Here is a 22,641-nt window from a genome sequence, read left to right as displayed (position 1 = left end):
ATCACCGCTAACAGCAGAGTCTGGAAAGGATCTGCACTGCCCGCTAGCGTGCCTGTGGAACACACCACTGGCCGAAAGCCCAGTCCACGGCAGCCAGCTGGATAGCCTGTACATGTGTCCATGAGGAGATCTGGCTGGCTCGCCGGCCGTGGTCATACTGCCAGGTTGGGTGTTAGGATGGGCTGGGGGAAATGGAAAACAGAGAGGTCTTTTTCCTTAAATTTGAAGTCCTGGAGAAGAGAAGCCAGGATTGGAGAGGGGCTGCCTTTTTGTATAGGGTGGGGTTGCCACCTCTAAGGCACAGAAAAACTGGCCTGTCTGTGGGCAGGCCCACATCCCAGGGGAGGTGTGGCTGGTCTGTGGACAGGGCCAGGTCCCAGCGGAGGTGAGGCTGGTCTGTGGGCAGGACCGAGTCCCAGGGTTGGGGGCAAACATGGGGAGGGGCTCATTGCTCAGAAAGTTAAGACAGGTTTGGTGGGATTTGTGGTTGGGAGTGTGGTACTGCTCTCCCATTGACTGGTGTCTGCCTTGGCACACTGCACACATGCAGCTCAGGATGAGTGTGCCAGCCGGGAGGCCATTGTGTGTTACCAGTTGTGACACGCATAGCTGGAGTTCCGAGATCGCTGCATGCCCAGGCGCATTTGTGCACAGCTTAGAAATCCTGGCAACACCAACCCCTCCCCATCCCCCAGCCAATAACACCGTTGGACCAGCTACTGGCAAGCCTAAAGAAAAACTAGTCAGGCTACTCAAGAACCAGCCAGGTAGTATATGGCTGGTGGTGGGGAGAGAGGGAGACCTCAGCCCCATGGTGCTCATTCCTACAAATTTCTTGGTGTGAGCTTCTAGTGATAATAGAGCTTTCACCTCTCCATGCCCCTTCCCTCCTTTATCCCTTCATTGGTGTGTTTGACTCACTTTGGGTCTGATCCAGGAGTGGCAGCTGAGGGTGCTCAGCCTCTCACAGGATCCCCTCAACACCTTGTGACATTGTGTCCTGTACTTGGGGGACCCTCCCCTGCTGAGATCAACATTCTGAAGGCACCCAGGGTATCATTGGGCAACCTTAACTCTGCATTAATGATGGTTTTTTACCATTTTATTCTACTCAAAGTCTGCTCTGAATCCCCAATTTTACCCACGATCTCAGAACAGCTCTACAACTTTGGGCAGGGAGATAGTCACCAATGTTTGCTTTTTTAATTGTCATCAGAAAGCCCCAGATAGAGCACTGTTGAGTTGACTGAGGCAGTTCACAATTCTTAGAGTTTCTGTTTCAGTGCCACCAATTGAAGCCCCAAGCAGCTCTTCACCAAGGGATCCTCCTGGAGCTGGCAATAACCACGGAGCGTATCTGCTCTCCAGCTGCAGTCACTGCATTAGGTGTGGCTGTACTGAATGGTGGAGGAATACACTGGAGCAGCTTGGAGAGCTGTGGGTGCAATATGAGGAGATCTGGGGATTAGTTTGAGGAGCATCAGAGAGCTGTGAATGTGATACGAGGAGATCTGGGCTTGAGTGATCGCTTGTGTGTTATCAAAAGAAAGATGTGTATATGGACCTTGAGGTTGCAGTCGGCATCATTTGTGTAGGCTGTGTCAGGAGCAGGGCACTGGGTTCATCTTGCCATGGGTACTGTCAGTAGTGAGTTGGGACATGAGAGCTGTGTGTGGATTTAATGATGGGTGGGAGAAAGTATATGTTTAGGTGATATCTTGTGTTGATGTGTAAATGGGCGGTAAAAGGGTGGTTGTTATATTTTGCAAGCGTGGTATGCTCTCAGGGACAGGCTCAGTGTTTGAGCATAGGGAAAGTGCAGATAGTGCCTGGCTATTACAGTGAACAGTCAGAGTGGGAGTGTGTGTGCATTAACTCTGCATTAACAAAGATTTTTGCCATTTAATTTCCTAGGTTTTTAAACTGAAAGAGAAATGTTTGTTGGTAGGAGTCAATGGTTTTTCTAAACAGTTGTAGTTCTCACCTAGGTTTGCAGCTATGACTAATAATCTAAAGACCTAGTTTTTCTATAGAGTTTTTGAGTTTGAGTTTTTGAGTAGCTCTCAAAGTACTTACATCATAATCCACATTTCACAGATGGGAAACTGAGGCAGAGAAGAGTGAAGTATCTTCAAAGAATCATAGAAATGTGGGGCTGGAAGAAACCTTCAGAGGTTATCAAGTTCAGCCCCCTGCACTGTGCCAGGACAAGTTAAATCTAGACAGAAGTTTATCCATCCTGTTCTTAAAAACCTCCAGTGATGTGGATTCTACAACCTCCCTTGGCAGCCTATTCTAGAACGAACGTAAACTACCCTTCTAGTTAGGATGTTTCTCCTAATATCTAACATAAATCTCCCTTGCTGCAGGTTGAGACCATTACTTTTTGTCCTACCTTCAGTGGACAGGAAGAAAAAGTCAGCCTGGTTCTCTGTATAACAGCACTTAGTATATTTGAAGACTGATATCATGTCCCCCCAAGTCTTCTTTTCTGAAGACTAAACATGCCAAGTTTTTTTAACTTCTCCTCATAGGTCAGGTTTTCTAAACCTTTTATCATTTTTGTTGCTCTCCTCTGGACCATCTCCAATTTTTTTCAATATCGTTTCTAGAGTGTGGCACGCAGAATTGGACACAGTACTCCAGCTGAGGCCTCACCAGTGCCCCCTAGATCAGGACAGTTACATCCTCTGTCTTACATATGACATTCCTGTTAATACACACCAGAATGATATTAGCATTTCCAAAATTGCATCCAATTGTTAAATCGTATTCAATTTGTGATCTACAGTTACCCCAGATCTTTTTCAGCAGTACTACCACCAAGTACAGTTATTCCCCCTTTTGAAGTTGTGCATTTGACTTTCCATTCCTAAGTGTAGTACTTTGCCCGTTTCTTTATTGAATTTCATCTTGTTTTCAAACCTGCTCTGCAACTTGTCAAGGTCATATTGAATTCTAATCCTGTCCTCCAAGTGCTTTTGATCCCTCCCAGCTTGGGTCACCTGCACATTTTATAAGCATTCTTTCCATTCCATTATCCAAGTCATTAATAAAAATATTGAATAGTACCAGACCCAGGACTTACCCCATGGCACCCCACTAGATACACATTCCCAGTTTGACAGCAAACCACTGATGACTACTGTTTGAGTACAGTTATTCAACCAGTTGTGCACCCACCTTATAGTAATTTCATCTAGACCACATTTCTCGAATTTATGAGAATGCTGTGTGCCACTATATCAGAAGCCTAACTAAAATCAAGATATCTCCCGTCTACTACTTCAGCCCTACCCAGGAGGCCAGTAATCCCGTGAAAGAAGGAAATTAGGTTGGTATGGCATGATTTGTTTTAGACAAATCCATGCTGGCTCTTCCTTACAACTCTATTATACTGTAGGTGCTTATAAATTGATTGTTTAATAATTTGTTCCAGTATCTTTTGGGTATTGAAGTTAAACTGACAGGGTCCTCTTTATTCCAGTCTTTATAGATAGGTACTTGCCAATCTCCAGTCCTCTGGGACATCACCTGTCCTCGATGAGTTCTCAAAGATTCATAGATTCATAGATATTAAGGTCAGAAGGGACCATTATGATCATCTAGTCTGACCTCCTGCACAACGCAGGCCACAGAATCTCACCCACCCACTCCTGCAATAAACCTCTCACCTATGTCTGAGCTATTCAAGTCCTCAAATTGTGGTTTAAAGACTTCAAGGAGCAGAGAATCTTCCAGCAAGTGACCCATGCCCCATGCTAGAGAGGAAGGCGAAAAACCTCCAGGGCCTCTTCCAATCTGCTCTGGAGGAAAATTCCTTCCTGACCCCAAATATGGCGATCAGCTGAACCCTGAGCATATGGGGAAGATTCACCAGCCAGATACCCAGGAAAGAATTCTCTGTAGTAACTCAGATCCCACCCCATCTAACATCCCATCACAGGCCAATGGGCCTATTTACCATGAATATTTAAAGGTCAATTAATTGCCAAAATCATGTTATTCCATCATACCATCTCCTGCACAAACTTATCGAGTTTAATCTTAAAGCCAGATAGGTCTTTTCTCCCCACTGCTTCCCTTGGAAGGCTATTCCAAAACTTCACTCCTCTGATGGTTAGAAACTTTCATCTAATTTCAAATATAAACTTCCCGATGACCAGTTTATATCCATTTGTTCTTGTGTCCACATTGCTACTGAGCTTAAATAATTCATCTCTCTCTCCGGTATTTATCCCTCTGATATATTTATAGACAGCAATCATATCTCCCCTCAACCTTCTTTTAGTTAGGCTAAAAAAGCCAAGCTCCTTGAGTCTCCTTTCACAGGACAGGTTTTCCATTCCTCGGATCATCCTAGTAGCCCTTCTCTGTACCTGTTCCAGTTTGAATTCATCCTTCTTAAACATGGGAGACCAGAACTGCACACAGTATTCCAGGTGAGGTCTCACCACTGCCTTGTATAACGGTACTAACACCTCCTTATCTCTACTGGAAATACCTCGCCTGATGCATCCCAAGACCGCATTAGCTTTTTTCATGGCCGTATCACATTGGCGGCTCATAGTCATCCTGTGGTAAACCAACACTCCAAGGTCCTTCTCCTCCTCCATTACTTCTAATTGATGCGTCCCCAGCTTATAACTAAAATTCTTGTTATTAATCCCTAAATGCATAACCTTACACTTCTCACTGTTAAATTTCATCCTATTACTATTACTCCAATTTACAAGGTCATCCAAATCTTCCTGTATGATATCCCAGTCTCTCTCTAAATTGATAATACCTCTCAGCTTTGTATCATCCGTAAACTTTATTAGTACACTCTTTTTGTACACACTTTTTGTGCCGAGGTCAGTAATAAAAAGATTAAATAAGATTGGTCCCAAAACTGATCCCTGAGGAACTCCACTGGTAACCTCCCTCCAGCCTGACAGTTCACCTTTCAGTAGGACCTGCTGTAGTCCCCCTGTTAACCATTTCCTTACCCACCTTTCAATTGTCATATTGATCCACAATTTAACTAATAATTCCCCACGTGGCACGGTATCAAACGCCTTACTGAAATGTAAGTAAATTAGATCCACTGTGTTTCCTTTGTCTAAAAAATCTGTTACTTTCTCAAAGAAGGAGATCAGGTTGGTTTGGCATGATCTACCTTTTGTAAAACCATGTTGTATTTTGTCCCATTTACCATTGACCTCAATGTCCTTAACTACTTTCTCCTTCAAATTTTTTTCCAAGACCTTGCATACTACAGATGTCAATATAACAAGCCTGTAGTTACCTGGATCACCTTTTTTCCCTTTGTTAAAAATAGAAACTATGTTAGCAATTCTCCAGTCATGCGGTACAACCCCTGAGTTTACAGATTCATTAAACATTCTTGCTAATGGGCTTGCAATTTCATGTGCCAGATCCTTTAATATTCTTGGATGCAGATTATCTGGGCCCTCCGATTTAGTCCTATTAAGCTGTTCGAGTTTTGCTTCGACCTCAGATATGGTAATATCTACCTCCATGTCCTCATTCCCATTTGTCATGCTACCATTATCCCAAAGATCCTCTTTAGCCTTATTAAAGACTGAGGCAAAGTATTTGTTTAGTTATTGGCCCGTGCCTAGATTATCCTTAACCTCCACTCCATCCTCAGTGTTTAGCAGGCCCACTTCTTCTTTCTTTGTTGTCTTCTTATTTATATGGCTATAGAACCTTTTACTGTTGGTTTTAATTCCCTTTGCAAGGTCCAACTCTACTTGACTTTTCGCCTTTCTCACTTTATCCCGACATGTTCTGACCTCAATAAGGTAGCTTTCCTTGCTGATCCCTCCCATCTTCCACTCCTTGTATGCTTTCTGCTTTTTCTTAATCACGTCTCTGAGATGCTTGCTCATCCAGCTTGGTCTACAAGTCCTGCCTGTGAATTTTTTCCCCTTTGTTGGGATGCAGGCTTCTGATAGTTTCTGCAACCTTGACTTGAAGTAATTCCAGGCATCCTCCGCCTTTAGATCCATACGTTCTTCAGTCCAATCCACTTCCCTAACTAATTTCCTTAATTTTTGAAAGTCATCCCTTTTGAAATCAAAAACCCTGGTTGCAGATTTATTTTTGTTAATCCTTCCATTCAGTTTGAACTGAATTAGCTCATGATCACTTGAACCAAGATTGTCCCCTACAACCATTTCTTCTATGAGGTCCTCACAACTCACCAAAACCAAATCTAAAATGGCATCACCTCTAGTCGGTGCAGCAACTACGTGATGAAGGAATCCATCAGCTATCGCATCAAGGAAAATCTGAGCCCTATTATTATTACTAGCACTTGTCCTCCAGTCTATATCTGGGAAGTTAAAGTCTTCCATGATCACGCAGTTTCCATCAGTATTTACTTCATTAAAAACATTAAAGAGGGCTCTATCCATATCCAAATTAGATCCCGGCGGTCTATAGCACACCCCAAGCACTATCACAGGGGAGGCTCCAGTAGTTTTCTTCCCCAATGTAATTTTTGCCCAGATGGACTCTGTCTTCTCCATTCCATCGCTTCTTATTTCTTTACATTCTACCTCATCATTGATATACAATGCTACTCCACCACCTTTGCCTTTATTTCTGTCTTTCCTAAACAGCACATACCCTTCAATACCCGTAGTCCAGTCATGACTACTGTTTCACCATGTTTCTGTTACCCTATAATATCTGGTTTCACTTCCTGCACCAGTAGCTCTAGTTCCTCCATTTTGTTACCTAGGCTCCTCTCATTTGTGTACAAACATCTTAATTTTTGCTGTTTGGCCTCGCTCACATTCTATACCTGATTAGGCACGGTCATTCTACAGCCAGTATAACCTATTAGACTGGTATCTACACTGCCCTTCCTCCTTATATCCATTCTCCTACCCATGGCTGTATCCTTTCTTACTTCGTTTTCTTCCCTCTCAATGCTAAAATCCAGTTTGGAGATTACCTGGACATCTCCCAACCATCTCCCCCAAATTCCTAGTTTAAAGCTCTCTTAATCAGTTGTGCCAGCCTCCATCCTAGAATTCTATTTCCTTCCCTACTCAGATGAAGTCCATCCCGAGAGAACTCTCCTCTGTCCATGAATGCCTCCCACTGGCCACACATCCCAAAGCCCTCCTTATAGCACCACTGCCTAAGCCATCTGTTGATAGTCACAATCTTGTCACACCTTTGTTGCCCTTCTGTAGGAACAGGCAGAATCCCACTAAAGATCACCTGAGCCTCAATTTCCTTCAGCGTCTTCCCCAGCCTAGCATAGTCTCCCTTAATACTTTCCAGCGAGAATGTAGCCGTATCATTTGTTCCCAAATGAAGGATAATTAGGGGATTCTTTCCCACTCCCTTTAGGATCCTTTTCAGCCTCAGGTCTACATGCCGTATCTTAGCACCTGGAAGACAGCACACCCTTCTATTCTCTGGATCAGGTCTGTTTACAGGCCTGTCTATTCTTCTCAGTAAAAAGTCCCCGATCACATAGAGCTGCCTTTTCCTGGTGACAGTGCTATTCTCCAGTCTATCCCCTGTTCCCTGTGGCTGCAAGTTCTTTCCATTCCTATTCTCCCTTGCAATCCTCTGCAATCTATCCCGTATCCTCCTGGGGCTCATAGTTGGTGTAGTCTCCATTGACTCTTCCCCGTTTCCTATAGGACTAGCCACTCTTCTCTTTTTCCTTGCCCTCTCACCTTCAGTGACCACCTGCTGAGCCCCTTCTTCATTTTCCAACTCCACAAACCTATTCTTGAGCTCTATTTCTCCTTCACTAGCCCGTCTTTTCCTCTGCCTGGTTCTTTTAGTCACATGCTTCCACTGACCACTTTCCTCACCCAGCAGTCTCCCCTCAGAATTCCTCAGTCCTGCTTCCATCTGCAAGTCTGAGCTTTTCCCTTCAGATACCTCATGTCTTGGCCCCATAATCTGCTCAAACCCCTTCCTAAACTCAACCAGACTTTCCACCTGCATCTCCAAACCTCGGATCTTTTCCTCCATCAGCTCTATCAGAGGGCGTTTCATGCTGACAAAACTCTTACCAGGTACCCCCTCCAGGATCATGTACATACCGCAGCTTCCACATCCAGTCATCTTCATTGTGTCTTCCACGACATGGGTCACTCCCACTCCTGCCTCTGTATCGGTCATAGCCTTCCCACCTAAGTCCTGTTAATCTGGGAAACACAAACCACACCAAAACACCACCCCCCACAGCAAAAACAAACCCCGAACAAGCACCACAAGACAAACTCCCCTTTCACACTCCCCTGTTTACCCCTCTGTTTGCTGGCTCCTGTGCCGCGGCAGCTGTCTGTGTATCATGGCTGACGGTTCCACCAGTGCTTCAGCTAGATCCTTAAGTATCTTTGTGTGACAATCAGGGTCCAGACACCCAAGGGGAGAACAAGGGGCCTGAAACCCAAAGAATAAGCAGTTGAAACAACTGCTTGTATACAGTATTATTGTACTATAACAGTGTACTGGGTAAAAAGAAAAGGAGGACTTGTGGCACCTTAGAGACTAACAAATTTATTTGAGCATAAGCTTTCGTGAGCTACAGCTCACTTGGGTAAGATATCATATAAAAACTGGAGACATGCTGGTTATGGATATCATTGTGTGACGTATGTACAGATGGCGAGTAGAGTTATGTCTGTGTGATGGAAAGATGTTCCTAAAATATGTTTTGGGGACAGACTTGAGAAACAAGTTTGTCCTAGACAAAGGGATGTTGTTTTGCCTGTTTGCCTGTGTCTCCAATGTAAACTGAGCAAGATGAGGCCAGAGACAGTGGAAATTATGTTACATATGAGCCAAGAGGATGATGGGAAGTCACTAGGAAGAGTCAAATAGCAAAGGAGAAGAAATTTATCTGGGGAGGCACTTTAGACAAACACATTTCAAAAGGTTACTAGAGTATACAAAGAAGGGGAGAAAACTCGTTAGTTACCCATCCTTTAGTGGGCAAAGAGGACAGCACCCTCCAATTCCGTGAATGTTGGATCCTCCTGCCGGAAGGCTTGGAGATGCTAGCAGTTTGATGTGAGAAAGCTGTTGAGGCAAAGATCATAGTTTGCTAAAGTAAAGTCTTAGACACTAGAAAGTGTTGTATTTTGTTTTCTTTGTAAGCATTTTCTGCTTCTGTTATCTCTGCTTAGTATCATTTAAATCTATGTTCTTTATTAATAAACTTATTTGTGGTTTTACCATAAATCAGCTCCATGCTGTGTGTTAAGGTAAAGAGTGTGTCCTCAGCTGGGCTTGTTACCCAGCGGTTTTAGAACCCAAATCAGTGGTAATTTAACTGGTTTTCTTCAAGAAAAAATTAATATGGCCATAACTCCTCTGTCTGATAAAGGATTGATACAAACCAGGGTGCTTTACCTAAAACTACTTTATTAGGTTTCAAGCGTGTGCACACTATGTATGCTGTAGCAGTAGGATGCAGAGCATTCCAAATATTTACAGTTACCTAAAAAGTCTGAAACAGTGTCAAGAAATTAACGGCCAGGCTACCAGGGGCCCCCTTCTTCCATCTGACTATTGGGGAACTTAGGTGTAAAATCCTTGCCAAAAGGAAAGCTTCCCCAGACTGCTCCAAAGCACATTTTCTAAATAATTTTTTTGTAAATTTTCTTTGGATAAAGCACACAGCTCATAATAGCCTCTAATGGGCTAATAATTTCCCCAGCAACAGCCAATAACAATTCATTATTTTTATTAGCAAAATATTCCTGGTTATAACAATGATAAAGCTTACATCTTAGAGGAACCTAAAACCAAGGTCGGTTGCCCAAACATTTTTTTCTATTTTTACAGTACGTTTATTTTTTATTTTATTCTCCCATTTTGATTAGAAAAACTGCAAGCATGGAGCTATTTGGCCTTGCCTCTCAGGGTCATTAAACTATTGTTAGCTCTGTGATGTTTGGGTTTCAGCTGGCAGTGGTTGAACATACAAAATGACTGACTCCAGTGCTGTCCAATTGTGGGGTACATGCAGGAATGTCAAATACAGGGCTACAGGCTAACAGGCTAGTGTGTGTGTAGTGTATCTTTGGGGACAGTCGACTTAATTTCTGTGAGGTTTGCATTCCTTCCCCCTCATTGCTAATATTAATTGTGTTGAGTATCTGCTCACCATTAACCTATTTAATAAAGATTAAAGCAAAATAGAAATTAAAAATAGAAATAGAAATTAAACAAAAAGGCTGAGGCCTTCTTGATATCATCCCTTATTAGCTCTTCTTTTAACTAAGTAGAGGACCTGACTTTACTTCATCTTTCTCTTACCCCCTAATGTATTTAGAGAACTTCTTATTAGTATTATCTTTTTATGTCCCTTGCTGGGTGTAACTCGTATTGTGCTTTAGCCTCTCTGATTTAGTCCCAACATGCTGGTGCTGTGGTTTTGTGCTCATCCTTAGCAAGTGCTTCACATTTCCACTTTCTGTACGATTCCTTTTTGATTTTCAGTCCTTAAAGAGCTCCTGTGGAGCCATAATGTTCTCTTACGATTCTTTCTGTTTTTCCTTCACATCAGGATACTTTGCAGTTGTGTCTTTAATATTGAGAAATTGTCAGGTCTCCTGACCCCCTTTTTCCCTAAGATTTTCTTCCCATGGGAACTTAGCTATCAGTTCACTATGTTTGTTAAAGTCTGGAGTTTTTGAAGTCCTTTTTCCTTATTCTGCTTCTTTCACTCCTTCCTTTCCTTAGAATCATGACAACTATCGTTTCATGGTCACTTTCACCCAAGTTGCCTTCCACCTTCAGATTCACTAACAATTCCTCCCTCTGGGTCAGAATCTAGTCTCAAATGTCGGTCCTCCTGGTTACTTCCTCTACTTTTATGGAACAAAAAGTTTTCCCCAACACATTCCAAGAACTGATTGAACATTTAGTGTTTTGCCTTATTACTTTTCCAACAGATGTCTGGGTAGATAAACTCCCCTATTACTGTCAGGTCTTGTGTTTTGAATATTTATGTTTGTTGTAGAAATGCCTCATCCATTCCTTCTCCTGATTGGGTGGTCTATAGTAGACCCCTACCATTACATCACCACTTTTTTCCCCGGCTTTTATCTTTGCCCAGAGACTTTCAGCTGGTCTGCCTCTCACCACCTTCTGGGGTTCAGAACCTCAGACTTGCCCAAGGTCAGCCAGCAAGCCAGTGGCAAAGCTGGGGATAGTCCCAGTCCAGTGGTTTTTCCACTCGGCCACAAGGTTGCTGTGTGATTCCTCAGTGCTCCTCCCTGTCCTGTACATTTTGTTAGAATGGAATGGGGATAATGGTGGTTGTATAGTTGCTCCCGGGGCCTGCAAAGGGGTAGGGCTCCCGTAGATTGCAGCACACACACGGAAGGGGAGAATTCATGGCTGATGTGCCTTACTTCAACCCCCCAGCTTTTTCTGCTACCCTTCCTAGTTTGCAACCCCTCCTGTGTTTTCCCTTCCTCCTCTCCCAATCCTCACACTCTCCCCCTTCCCTGAGCCCACCCCGCAACTTCTTCTCTCCCCTACCACCGATTCCCATTTGTCTCTCTCCCCATAATAAACACATCCCTGGCTGAAAACCCAAACATTTCCCCCTGTTACCACCTACTCTTGCACCCCTGATCACCCCTCCCCTTCCCAGTCAGCATTCACATTTGGAAGTTGTTTTCTTTTCAAAAGCAATTTCAGCACATTCTGAATATGTTGCTGCACTCAGATTATATTTACACCAAACAAAACCCCCCATGAGAGAGACCAATTGGAGCAATAAACCTGCTTTTTTAACATCATGTTTCTTTTCTGGGCTGGAGTTGCGATCACACTGCCAGGGGTGGGGGTGTCTAGCTGTAAAGGCCACAATTTACCCTCAAAGCCACCCACATCTCATGCTGGATTGTCAGGTTTCCAGATAGCTATCCTCTCTCACTGCACATGCTCAGTGTAGTCCATTAGATGTGTGTGTAGGCGCACAAGCCTTGGCAAGCACCTAACTGGAGAAGCAGGCTCGTTTTGAAATAACATTTGAATTTGATTTCCCCCAAAGGCTGGTGGATGCCATATCCTCTGTTGGGGGTAACCTTCAAGTGTCTGAGACCCTGGTGCAATGATCTGAGCCTTGGTTTGATCTCTACGTGTGTGCAAAAATAAAATGCCAGAATCTGTCAACTTTAATATAAGCTGTTTTTTTTTCCTCCTGGGAGCTGTATCTCGGAAACCCCTTGGTGAAATGGCCCCACATTTGGATTACTAATACAACCCTGTGCTCCTATGTGAAATACTGTATTTTAATCCAATCCAATCAATCAGGCAGATATTAGAGCACTTCGAAAAAATTAGCTTTGAAGGAAAGCTGGTCTCAATCTTAACTGTTGCAGAGCTGTCACTGAGCTAGAATATCACCACTGTGTATTTTATTCCCAGTCAGACCCCTGAGTGCAACTGTTCTGATTCAATAAGCTTCCAATAACCTAGGACTCAGCACCCTTGAGAACCCCAGTTTCTTCACATGGCATTTGTGTGATAACTTAGGGGCAGCCGCTCCAGACTCCTGACCAGCACTCTGGAACCACCAAAGCAGAGACTGGCCTCAGCCAAAGACAATCTGTCCCAGGCATGACCCTGACCCCAGAGCAGTACATGCCAGGGCGAAGTTTGGTGGGTGCTGTGTGACTTCCCACAAAGGGCAGATATGAGCAATAACGCCTGCACTGAAAGAACCTGATAATCACATCTGAACATCCTCATTTACAAAGTGCCCAGTAAACTGGGAAATAATTCTTAGTTAATTATCCCAGGTCACTGGGGCTCCTTCGTCACATCTTTGGATACAATTGTTCAAGAGAAATGTCCTTCTGATCTCCGTTCTCCTTCTTCTCAGGGTACGGCGGGTACAGGCTGGCAAATGGCAGCACAGGGTGTTCGGGGAGAGTGGAGCTTCGCCACGGAGGCTCCTGGGGAACCCTCTGTGACTCCCAGTGGGATTTACAGGCTGCCCACAGCCTGTGCCAGCAGTTTGACTGTGGATTCGCCCTGTCGATTCCAGCAGGGCAGCTCTTTGGCACAGGAGATGGGCCTGTCTGGAACGGCAAGTTTGGCTGTGAGAGGAATGAATCCCGCCTGAGGGACTGTCCTGTTACTGCGCTGGGCACAACTGAGTGTCCCCCTGGGAGTGAAGCCAGCGTGGTGTGTTCAGGTGAGCAGCTGCAGGGGGAAAGAAAAGGATTGGGGATTGGGAAACATCCTCAGCCAGATCTTCACAGTGTGTCAATCAGCCAAGCTCCACTGGGCTCAGGGAGGCTATGCCGATTTACACCAGGTGGGGACTGGCCCATAATTTGGCCCCCTGTCCCTGCACCAGCCAACTCTGCTGGAACTGATCCCTCAGTGAAATGCTTATGGTGCCTTGAGTATGGAATGTATCAAAGAAACCAAATTCTGGTCCCTGGTCCTCCCTTCGCACTAACTGACGTGGATCGAGTATCAGTTTGTGAATGTGCAGGTGTGGAATAGTCCCACAGCCCCCACAGGGTAACTGCCAGCATTGATCATGAGCAACAATCCCTTCCTGTTCCCCACTCCCCTCCCTGCCGTGGCCATTAACACTGATCACTGAGCCACCTCGACACTCACTTTCCCTTGTGCTCAGGGTGCCTGGGCGGCAGGTTAGTGAACGGCACCGAGTGCTCCGGGAGAGTGGAGATCCGACATGGAGACACATGGGGAAGCCTCTGTGCCTCCCACTGGGATTTGCAAGATGCCAACGTCCTCTGCCATCAGCTGAACTGTGGATACGCCGAGTCGATCCTGGGAGGAGCCCATTTTGGGGAAGGGAGCGGAACCGTATGGAGCGACACTTTTCATTGTGAAGGGACTGAACCCTGTCTGTGGGATTGTTTTCGCATGGCCCTGGGCAACCCAGCCTGCTCCCCCAGAGACACGGCCACTGTTATTTGCTCAGGTAAGTTTAACATATATGTGTGTGTATTAGTTATAGTGCAGTTTATAGGCCAGCTTAGGATCATCATGAGTAGTCCCATTGACTACAGTACTCAAGGTAAGTAGGGGTATCAGAGTGTTGCTCTCTTTGTTTAGGTTCCCCAGATCAGAGACACCTCCAGGTGCAGGGAGGGGTGGCGAGGTGGATCCTAGCACTACGCTAGAGTGAACCGGAGAGAATGGCTCTGTGCTATAAACCTGGGGTTTGTGATTCACAGATTCCCTCAGTCCCAGCAGGGCTGACTCAGCCCTTCATCAGGTTGAAGTTGGTGTTGCAGAAGCAACCTATACGCAGAGATCTCATCCATGCTGTGGGGCCATTACAATCCCATTTCACTCTCTGGAAAAGTAGGTGTTTGCCCTGGTGTTCCTGGCCAAAATGCTTCCCCCGTTGCCCATCCTGGGTTGTGTGCTGGTGGGCTGCAGCCCTCACCTACAGAACTTGCTCAGTGGGTGTGTAGGTTTGTAGATCATTAATTCCCCACAGCACTTCATAGAAATAGTCATTTCTTTGCCAAAGATCCCAGTTTTCAGGAAAGCATTCAAATGGCTTCAGAGCTTGGCTTCTGAGCCATCTGGGAACTTTCACAAAGATCCTGCTCTTAGTGAGAGCAGCTGGCGCTTTGATGAAGATCCTCCTCTACAATGCAACACAAATACTGCAGGGGTCCTTTTTCCTGCAGGCTTCTCCAAAGATCTTCATCAGCTTCCCCATGCCACACCAAAGAACTGCCATAGCTGACTGATGGCAAGTCGTCTGATGGCTATCCATAGTGGCTAGGCCCAGATTTTTACAGCTGTTTCGCTGTTGCTCCATTCAGCATGGCAATGCCTAACTGGTTTAAGAGCCTACGTTTCATTTTCAGTAAGGATTTAGGCACTTCGCAGCCTTCATCAATGAGATCAATAGGAGTCACATCCCTGAGTGACATAACTATGCCAGCCTCACCCCCACTGTAGACAACAATAGAAGAATTCTTCCATTGATCTAGCTACCACCACTTGGAAAGATGGATTACCCACAGCAATAGTAAAACCCCTTCTGTCACTGAAGGAAGCATCCACACTACAGCGGCATAGCTGTAGTGAAGTTCCGTGTCACTGTAGCACCCACAGTGTAGACATGGCCTTAGTAAACCAAACATTTAAAGCACACAGAAAACATTGTAATAACTATGAATAAGCACTCCCAGGTATCTCCGTGACACCACTGATTTCCTGAGAAAACTACAGTGCATTGGTGATCTTCCAGAAAACACCATCCAACCACCATGGATGTAGAGGCTCTCTACACAAACATCCCACACATAGATGGAACACAAGCTGTCAGGAACAGTATCCCTGATGATGCCACAGAACAACTGGTTGCTGAGCTCTGTAACTTTACCCTCATGCACAATTAGTTCAAATTTGGTGACAATATACACCTCCAGACCAGTGGCACCGCTATGGGCACCCGCATGGCCCCACAATATGCCAACATTTTTATGGCTGACCTCGAACAACGCTTCCTCAGCTCTCGTCCACTCACGCCCCTTCTCTACCTACATTACATTGATGACATCTTCATCCTCTGGACCCATGGGAAGGAAACTCTGGAAGAATTCCACCACGATTTCAACAGCATCCACCCCACCATCAATCTCAGCCTGGACCAATGTACACGGGAGGTCCACTTCCTAGACACCACGGTGCAAATAAGTGACGGTCACATTAACACCACGCTATACTGAAAACCCACCGACCGTTATGCCTACCTTCATGCCTCCAGCTTCCATCCCGAACTTTACTACATTGTCTACAGCCAAGTGCTGAGGTACAATCGCATTTGCTCCAACCCCCCAGACAGAGACCAACACCTACAAGATCTTCACCAAGCATTCTCAAAACTACGATACCCACACGAGGAAATAAGGAAACAGATCAACAGAGCCAGACGTGTACCCAGAAGCCTTCTGCTGCAAGACAAGCCCAAGAAAGAAACCAACAGAATTCCACTGGCCATCACATACAGTCCTCAGCTAAAATCTCTCCAACGCATCATCAGTGATCTACAACCCATCCTGGACAACAATCCCTCAATTTTACAGGCCTTGGGAGGCAGGCCAGGCCTCACCCACAGACAACCTGCCAACCTGAAGCATATTCTCACCAGCAACTACACACTGCACCATAGTAACTCTAATTCAGGAACCAATCCGTGCAACAAACCTCAGTGCCAACTCTGCCCACATATCTACACCAGCGACACCATCACAGGACCGAACCAGATCAGCCACACCAACACCGGTTCATTCACCTGCACATCCACCAATGTCATCAAGTTGCAGTGGGGGAGGTTTAGGTTGGATATTAGGAAAAACTTTTTCACTGGGAGGGTGGTGAAGCACTGGAATGGGTTACCTGGAGAGGTGGTGGAATCTCCTTCCTTAGAAGTTTTTAAGGTCAGGCTTGACAAAGCCCTGGCTGGGATGATTTAGTTGGGGATTGCTCCTGCTTTGAGCAGGGGGTTGGACTAGATGACCTCCTGAGGTCCCTTCCAATCCTGATATTCTATGATTCTATGATAATATACGCCATCATGTGCCAGCAATGCCCCTCTGCTATGTACATCGGCCAAACTGGACAGTCCCTAAGTAAAAGGATAAATGGACACAAATCGGATATTAGGAATGGCTATATACAAAAACCTGTAGGAGAACACTTCAACCTCGCTGGACACACAATAGCAGATTTAAAGGTAGCCATCCTGCAGCAAAAAAACTTCAGGCCCAGACTTCAAAGAGAAACTGTTGAGCTTCAGTTCATTTGCAAATTTGAAACCATCAGCTGGCGATTAAACAAAGACTGTGAATGGCTAGCCAACTACAAAAGCAGTTTCTCCTCCCTTGGTGTTCACACCTCAGCTGCAAGAAGAGGGCCTCATCCTCCCTGATTGAACTAACCTCGTTATCCCTAGCCTGATTCTTGCTTGCATATTTATGCCTCCCTCTGGAAATTTCCACTACATGCATCCGACAAAGTGGGTATTCACCCATGAAAGCTTATGCTCCAAAATGTCTGTTAGTCTATAAGGTGCCACAGGACTCTTTGCCACTTAAAGAAAAGCTATAAGAAAGTAAATCTATGGGTTCTCCTTATACAGACCTTCCTCCATTTGTTTCTCTTACAACTTAACGTGTTCTATACTTCAGCACAAATATCCAAACACATTCCCCACTGATCTTCTCTTAGAGATGATTTCTCAGGCTTTGCAGTGTGGTTGTAACATGTAGTGGGTCTTCAGAGCTTGAGAAATGGCAGCATCTCAGCCGTTTCAAACACTTCAGAAGTCGGTGAGCAACAAAACAGTCTGGGGATCTTAGCAGCTAGCAGCGCTCCAGCCCTAGGCTTGGGTTAAGAGTTGACTGGGTCTCTCGGTTGCTGGTGAAACAGAAATCTGTAGCCTGTATTCAATGTGGTACCAGGATTGGAAGCAGCCTCTACAATATCTGTCTCTGGATCTCTGTAAGGCTCTCACTCCATAGAGCACTGTCTTCTCCCCATAAACCCAGCTAAATCAGGCAAGAATTCACAAATCCTCACCTCACCAAGTGCTGCCCCGTTCTCTCTCTTTAACTGAGACAGAATCCAAGTTTAGAGCAGTCAGCTGATAGCTAAATGTAAATTCCATAGTCTCTGTGGTCTCCACAGCAACAAATACTGCCCCAGCTCTCCCTCTACGTCCATAGACCACACCATGGTGCACCAAACATTATCCCAATGGAGGGCTTCCTTAGAAAATAAAGCTGGCATAGCACTGCCCTGTATCCACGGTGGTACAGGGGTTGGGATCAGCCCTCATAGCAGATACATCTCTTAGCCACTGAGTCCACAGGGCTGTCTTCGCCACGGTATACATTAAAAAGCTGGGTTGACCCAGCTAAATCACTCAGGGATATGAAAAATCCTCACCCCTGAGTGACACATTAAGCCAATCTACACGCCCCCCCCACCCCCGCAGTATAGACAGCACTAGGTAAACAGAAGAATTCTTCTGTCAAGCTCGCTACCACCTCTCAGGGAGGTGGATGAACTATAGGAATGGGAGAACCCCTCCGGTCGACATAGGTAGGGTCTACACTAAAGGGCTACAGAGGTGCAGCTGCAGCGCTGCAGCTGTGCCCTTGTAGCCTTTCAAGTGTATAAAAGCCCTTCAACTCCTGTATTTATAACCTTCCCCCGCACCCCCCGCCCCGACCCTGCACTCTAGCTCTGCCCTCAGAGGGTGACTAGGGTGTGGGGTTGCCCATAACGTAACAGAGGCCCAGAGTATCCAGATAAAACCTATGTCCCCTCCCCACGGCATCTTTCGCTTCCTGTCAGAGAAATGAAGTCAAATGGTGCAATACAAGGAATGTGGGTCACACTGACACAGAGATTCTGTGCGGGAAGTAAGGGGAGATGACACTGGGCCTAATTCTTACTAACCCTAAGGGCTCATTTACACCTGCTCAGAGTATAGGAGTCTTAATGTGAGATTCAGACCATACACAACTTTAATAAAAAACAGAGTAGTTTAAATACCTGTCTTAAGTGTAATACTAATCTCATCTTTAAATATGGAGTCACTACTGTCCTCTGTATGTATATTCTTATAACTGTTTATATATTTAGGAAGATTTGACAGGTTTACAGATCACATTTTGGGAGCACTTTGGATCCTTTGAAATGTAAGGTGCCGCATACACTGTATAAATCTCCAATGACCTAATCACCAGAAAGGGTCTTCGCTTCTCCCACAAGGAACTTCAACATCTTTATGTGCTCACAGTGAACAAAGTTTTAAAATGAAAAATATATATGTTTAGAAAAAAATGGGATCTTCTCCCCCATTGCCCAGAGGTCACTCTCTTCTCCAGCATCATCTCCAGCCAAGCCAATAGCTAGACTTTGCGAGAAAGGGAACTCAAGCGTCCACAGTTGCAGACCTGGCCTGGAAAATCCTTGCTGAGTGCAGAAAAGCCTTTATTGTGTTAGCTCCTTATGGGTTTGGAGCTGACGCCGTGATCGCAGGCCACCAATTTACATTGAACGGGGACAAACAGGGCAGGGTTTTCTTTAAAGGAGCCATGTGTCCTGGCAGTCTGGATCTGGGAATTGCAGCAGGGAAGTGGGGCACTTGGTGAGCTCATTGCAGGCCAATCCCTAGACTCCTGTTGTAAATCACAGCTACCTCACAGTGCTGACGCTATCAATGTGCGGGGTGAGCACTGAGCACTTTTGCAAAGACCATTTTGGAAACCAGGGGCCTGATCTGCCAGGTGTTCCTGAGCACTCTCCACTCACATTGACTCCTTAGGGAGGTGAGAGCGCTCCACATCGTGCAAGATCTGATCTCAGAGCTGGGGAATTCTTTCCTTCCATCACCTCCTGCATTTCTGAGTAGACAGACAAATGAAACCCTTGAAAGAGGCTGTTCCCTGTATCACTGCACAGCGGTGAGAGTTATCTTCCACTCAGCACAGAAACCTATGTTTCACATCACACCTGTGTATTATTTCTAATGCAGTACCAGCAGGGAGTGTTATTGAGCGTATTTTTTGTCTCTGTGAGCCCAGGTCGTTCTGAGGCGCTCAGACTGTTGAATGGAGAGAGCCGGTGCGATGGGAGAGTTGAGATTTCCCTCCGTGGTGTGTGGGGCAGAGTCCTGGATGACCAGTGGGATATGGACGATGCCAGTGTGGTGTGCAGGCAGCTCCAGTGCGGAGTCGCTGAGAAAGCTTATAACCCCCCTAAGTCTGAGCGAGGAAGGGGCCCCGTGGGGCTGAAAAATGTCCGATGTGGAGGAAATGAGACTCGTCTGACTCTCTGTGACATCTCCCCGCCTGAGACAACCCAGGCAGGAATTGCTGAGGACGTTGGTGTCGTTTGCTCAGGTGACTTAGTGTGAAAATCTTATCAATATCCTGTCCTTGTTCAGTGGGAACATGACCCACCCCAGGGCCTGCCTCCACCTCACCTTGTGCTGTGATCACAGCAGTCCTTGAAATGATGTGGATCTGATGTTCAAACTGGGACCGATTTATAGTAAAAATATATTATATACAGAACAAAGCATAGCCATGGTATAGGGTTAGTGCACTATAGCAACCTCTCTCTGTGTCTCTCTCTCATATTTTTATGGATTAGAGCTGTTCAAAAAAAATTCATCAAAACTTTTTTCCTGTGAAAAATCTTCACAATAAGATTACAAATTTTCTCAAATAGTTTGTTTTCATTGAAAATGTTCAGATTTTTGTTGAAAAACTTGGGCTGTCAGTTAACCACAGTTAACTCACGCATTTAACTAAAAAAATTAATATTTAAAAAAATCATGATTAATCGCAGTTTTAATTGCACTGTTAAACAACAGAATACCAATTGAAATGTATTGTTTTATTTCTGAATGCAGTTATTTTTTGTACATAAATCTACATTTGTAAGTTCAGCTTCCATGGTAAAGAGATTGCACTACAATACTTGTATTAGCTGAATTGAAAAATACTATTTCTTTCATTTTTTACACTTCAAATATTTGGAATAAAAAAATATAAAGTGAGCACTGTACACTTTCTATTGTGTTTTGTAATTGAAATCAGTATATTTGAAACTGTAGAAAACATCCAAAATATTTAAATAAATGGTATTCTACTATTAACAGCACAATTAATCACGGTTAATTTTTTTTTAATCACTTGACAGATCTATGAAAATCCCAAATTTATTTGTGGAACATTAAAAATATTCACGGTCATTCATATTTTGTGGGGAAAAGGATGAATTTCCAAGCAGCTCTAGTGTATCTAGTGGCTTCTTTATGTTAAAGTCTTAAAAAAACATGCTGTCTTGAATCAGAAAACAATAGTAAGAAAAGGAAGTCATATGCAACCTGTTTTGACCAAGGCTGCCATGGATAGTAGCTCTGGGCTAGATCCCCCAAGGGCCTTGGGTGTTGCAAGGCCTGACTCCTAGGTGCCTTGCCATCGAATGGGATCCTCAGCCATGAGTCACGCGCCCAGCTCCCTGTACAATGCATGGGGAGAGTTAGGCACCAGAAGCCAGAAAGCTGTGAAACCTACATTTGCCAGCAGTGAAATGCCAAGGAAGGGAGTAGGGCCTAGATACACAAAGTTATTTCGTTGCCAACCTGCCATTGATCGAAGCCTCAGCCCCCTGACACATAGGTAGAGGTAGGCACCTATCTCTGCTCAGGGACCTCAGCCATGAACCCACTCCTGGAGCTAGGCACGTAAGCCAGGTCAGCTCTCTCATCTCCCCATTTTACACAGGACCTAGTGGTTAAAGCACTCAACTGGGAGGTGAGAAATCCACATTCAATCCCTGCTGTGCCTGATTTGGAGCAGGGACGTGAACACAGGTGAGTGCCCTAGTCACTCTAGACTGTGCTGGGGTGGGTCTCTCCTGCTGGAAATGTTCCACTTTGTACAAATAATCAGTCACTGAAATCCGAAAAAAAGCTAGAGATTGATTCCAACTGGTGGCCAGGGCACTCACCTGGGATATGGGAGAGTCAAGTCCCTGCTTCAATAAATACATAATGATTTATATATTATGTATTTATAAAGAGGCAGTTAAGTAGCTACATACCTTTGTGGATCTAACCCTCTGTCACTTAGGAAATACATCAAAGTTGCTTTTATAATGTGACCTTGTTAAGTCCTAATCCTATAACTGTGCAATTTTCCTTCATTTAAAGGTTAAAAAAAAACAAAAACGAAAAAAAAATCTGTGATGGGATTTTTTTCATTGTTCTTGGTTGTACATGACTATTGTACAAGATAATTCTATTGTTCTTTTTGCTGGTATATATTTACATTCAGGTCCAACAGTCAAAGTAAACAAGTAACAGATATTTTAACTATGTCCCTATAGCATGCACTGTATGTTACTGCACTGATATTTTTCATGCCCATTCCAACTGCAGGGTAACTACAGCACATGAAGGGCCCATTTCTGTTCCCATTGTGTCAGTGGGAGCTTCACAGTTGATTTCAGCAGGGTAGAATTAGGCCCTAAGTGTCTGGGACTTGATTGTACACACACAGATCCAATTTGCCTGTCTTTCCCTTTATTGGTAAAATAAAGTGGTACCAAGTCTACTTTTCTCTAATGTTGTGGTACCTGCTGTCATGCTGTCTGGAGTGGCTCACCACTGTAAGTGACTAACTCAGGGCAGACTCAAAAAACAAGGGCAGACACCCCAAACTGGTGGCGTGTTCTATCATTAGATTTCACCAAGCCAGTCACAAACGTGAACTCCTGGATCACTATACAAGTCTCACTGTGGAGTCACAGACCGCCTAACCTGCCACCCAGACAAACTGAAAGTTGTGATAAAATGTCACTTAATCCTAACATCACACCACACCAGGTTCCTCCCAGTCCCAAGGGACCAGTCAGTCACCCAGAACTTCCTCCAAAGAGAACGCTGGCAGCCAGTTCTATAGTAAATAACTAAAGGTTTATTAGCTAAGAAGAAAGAATGAGGGTTATTGAGAGGCTATAGCAGGTAAAATATAACAACAGGTAAATCAGTTTGTAACTCCAAATGGTGGCAGTGATGTAATAAACTGTCAGTTTCCCCAAAGTCTT

At 44.8% G+C, this 22,641-nt stretch overlaps 1 protein-coding gene across 1 annotated transcript in view; it reads left to right on the top strand.

Annotated features, from left to right (window-relative positions):
* Window positions 1–22,641, top strand: part of LOC141974895 (antigen WC1.1-like) — a 69,424-nt gene that overhangs the window by 26,254 nt on the left and 20,529 nt on the right. The window contains exons 4-6 of the mRNA XM_074934940.1: window positions 12,890–13,204; window positions 13,658–13,969; window positions 19,608–19,925. Of these exons, the coding sequence (XP_074791041.1) occupies window positions 12,890–13,204; window positions 13,658–13,969; window positions 19,608–19,925 (945 nt within the window). The remainder of the gene's footprint in view (window positions 1–12,889; window positions 13,205–13,657; window positions 13,970–19,607; window positions 19,926–22,641) is intronic.

The sequence above is a fragment of the Natator depressus genome, chromosome 1 (genome assembly GCF_965152275.1).
Source record: "Natator depressus isolate rNatDep1 chromosome 1, rNatDep2.hap1, whole genome shotgun sequence".
NCBI lineage: Eukaryota > Metazoa > Chordata > Testudines > Cheloniidae > Natator > Natator depressus.
The sequence above is the reverse complement of the archived record's forward strand: the minus strand, read 5'-3'. Positions and strand labels throughout refer to the sequence as shown.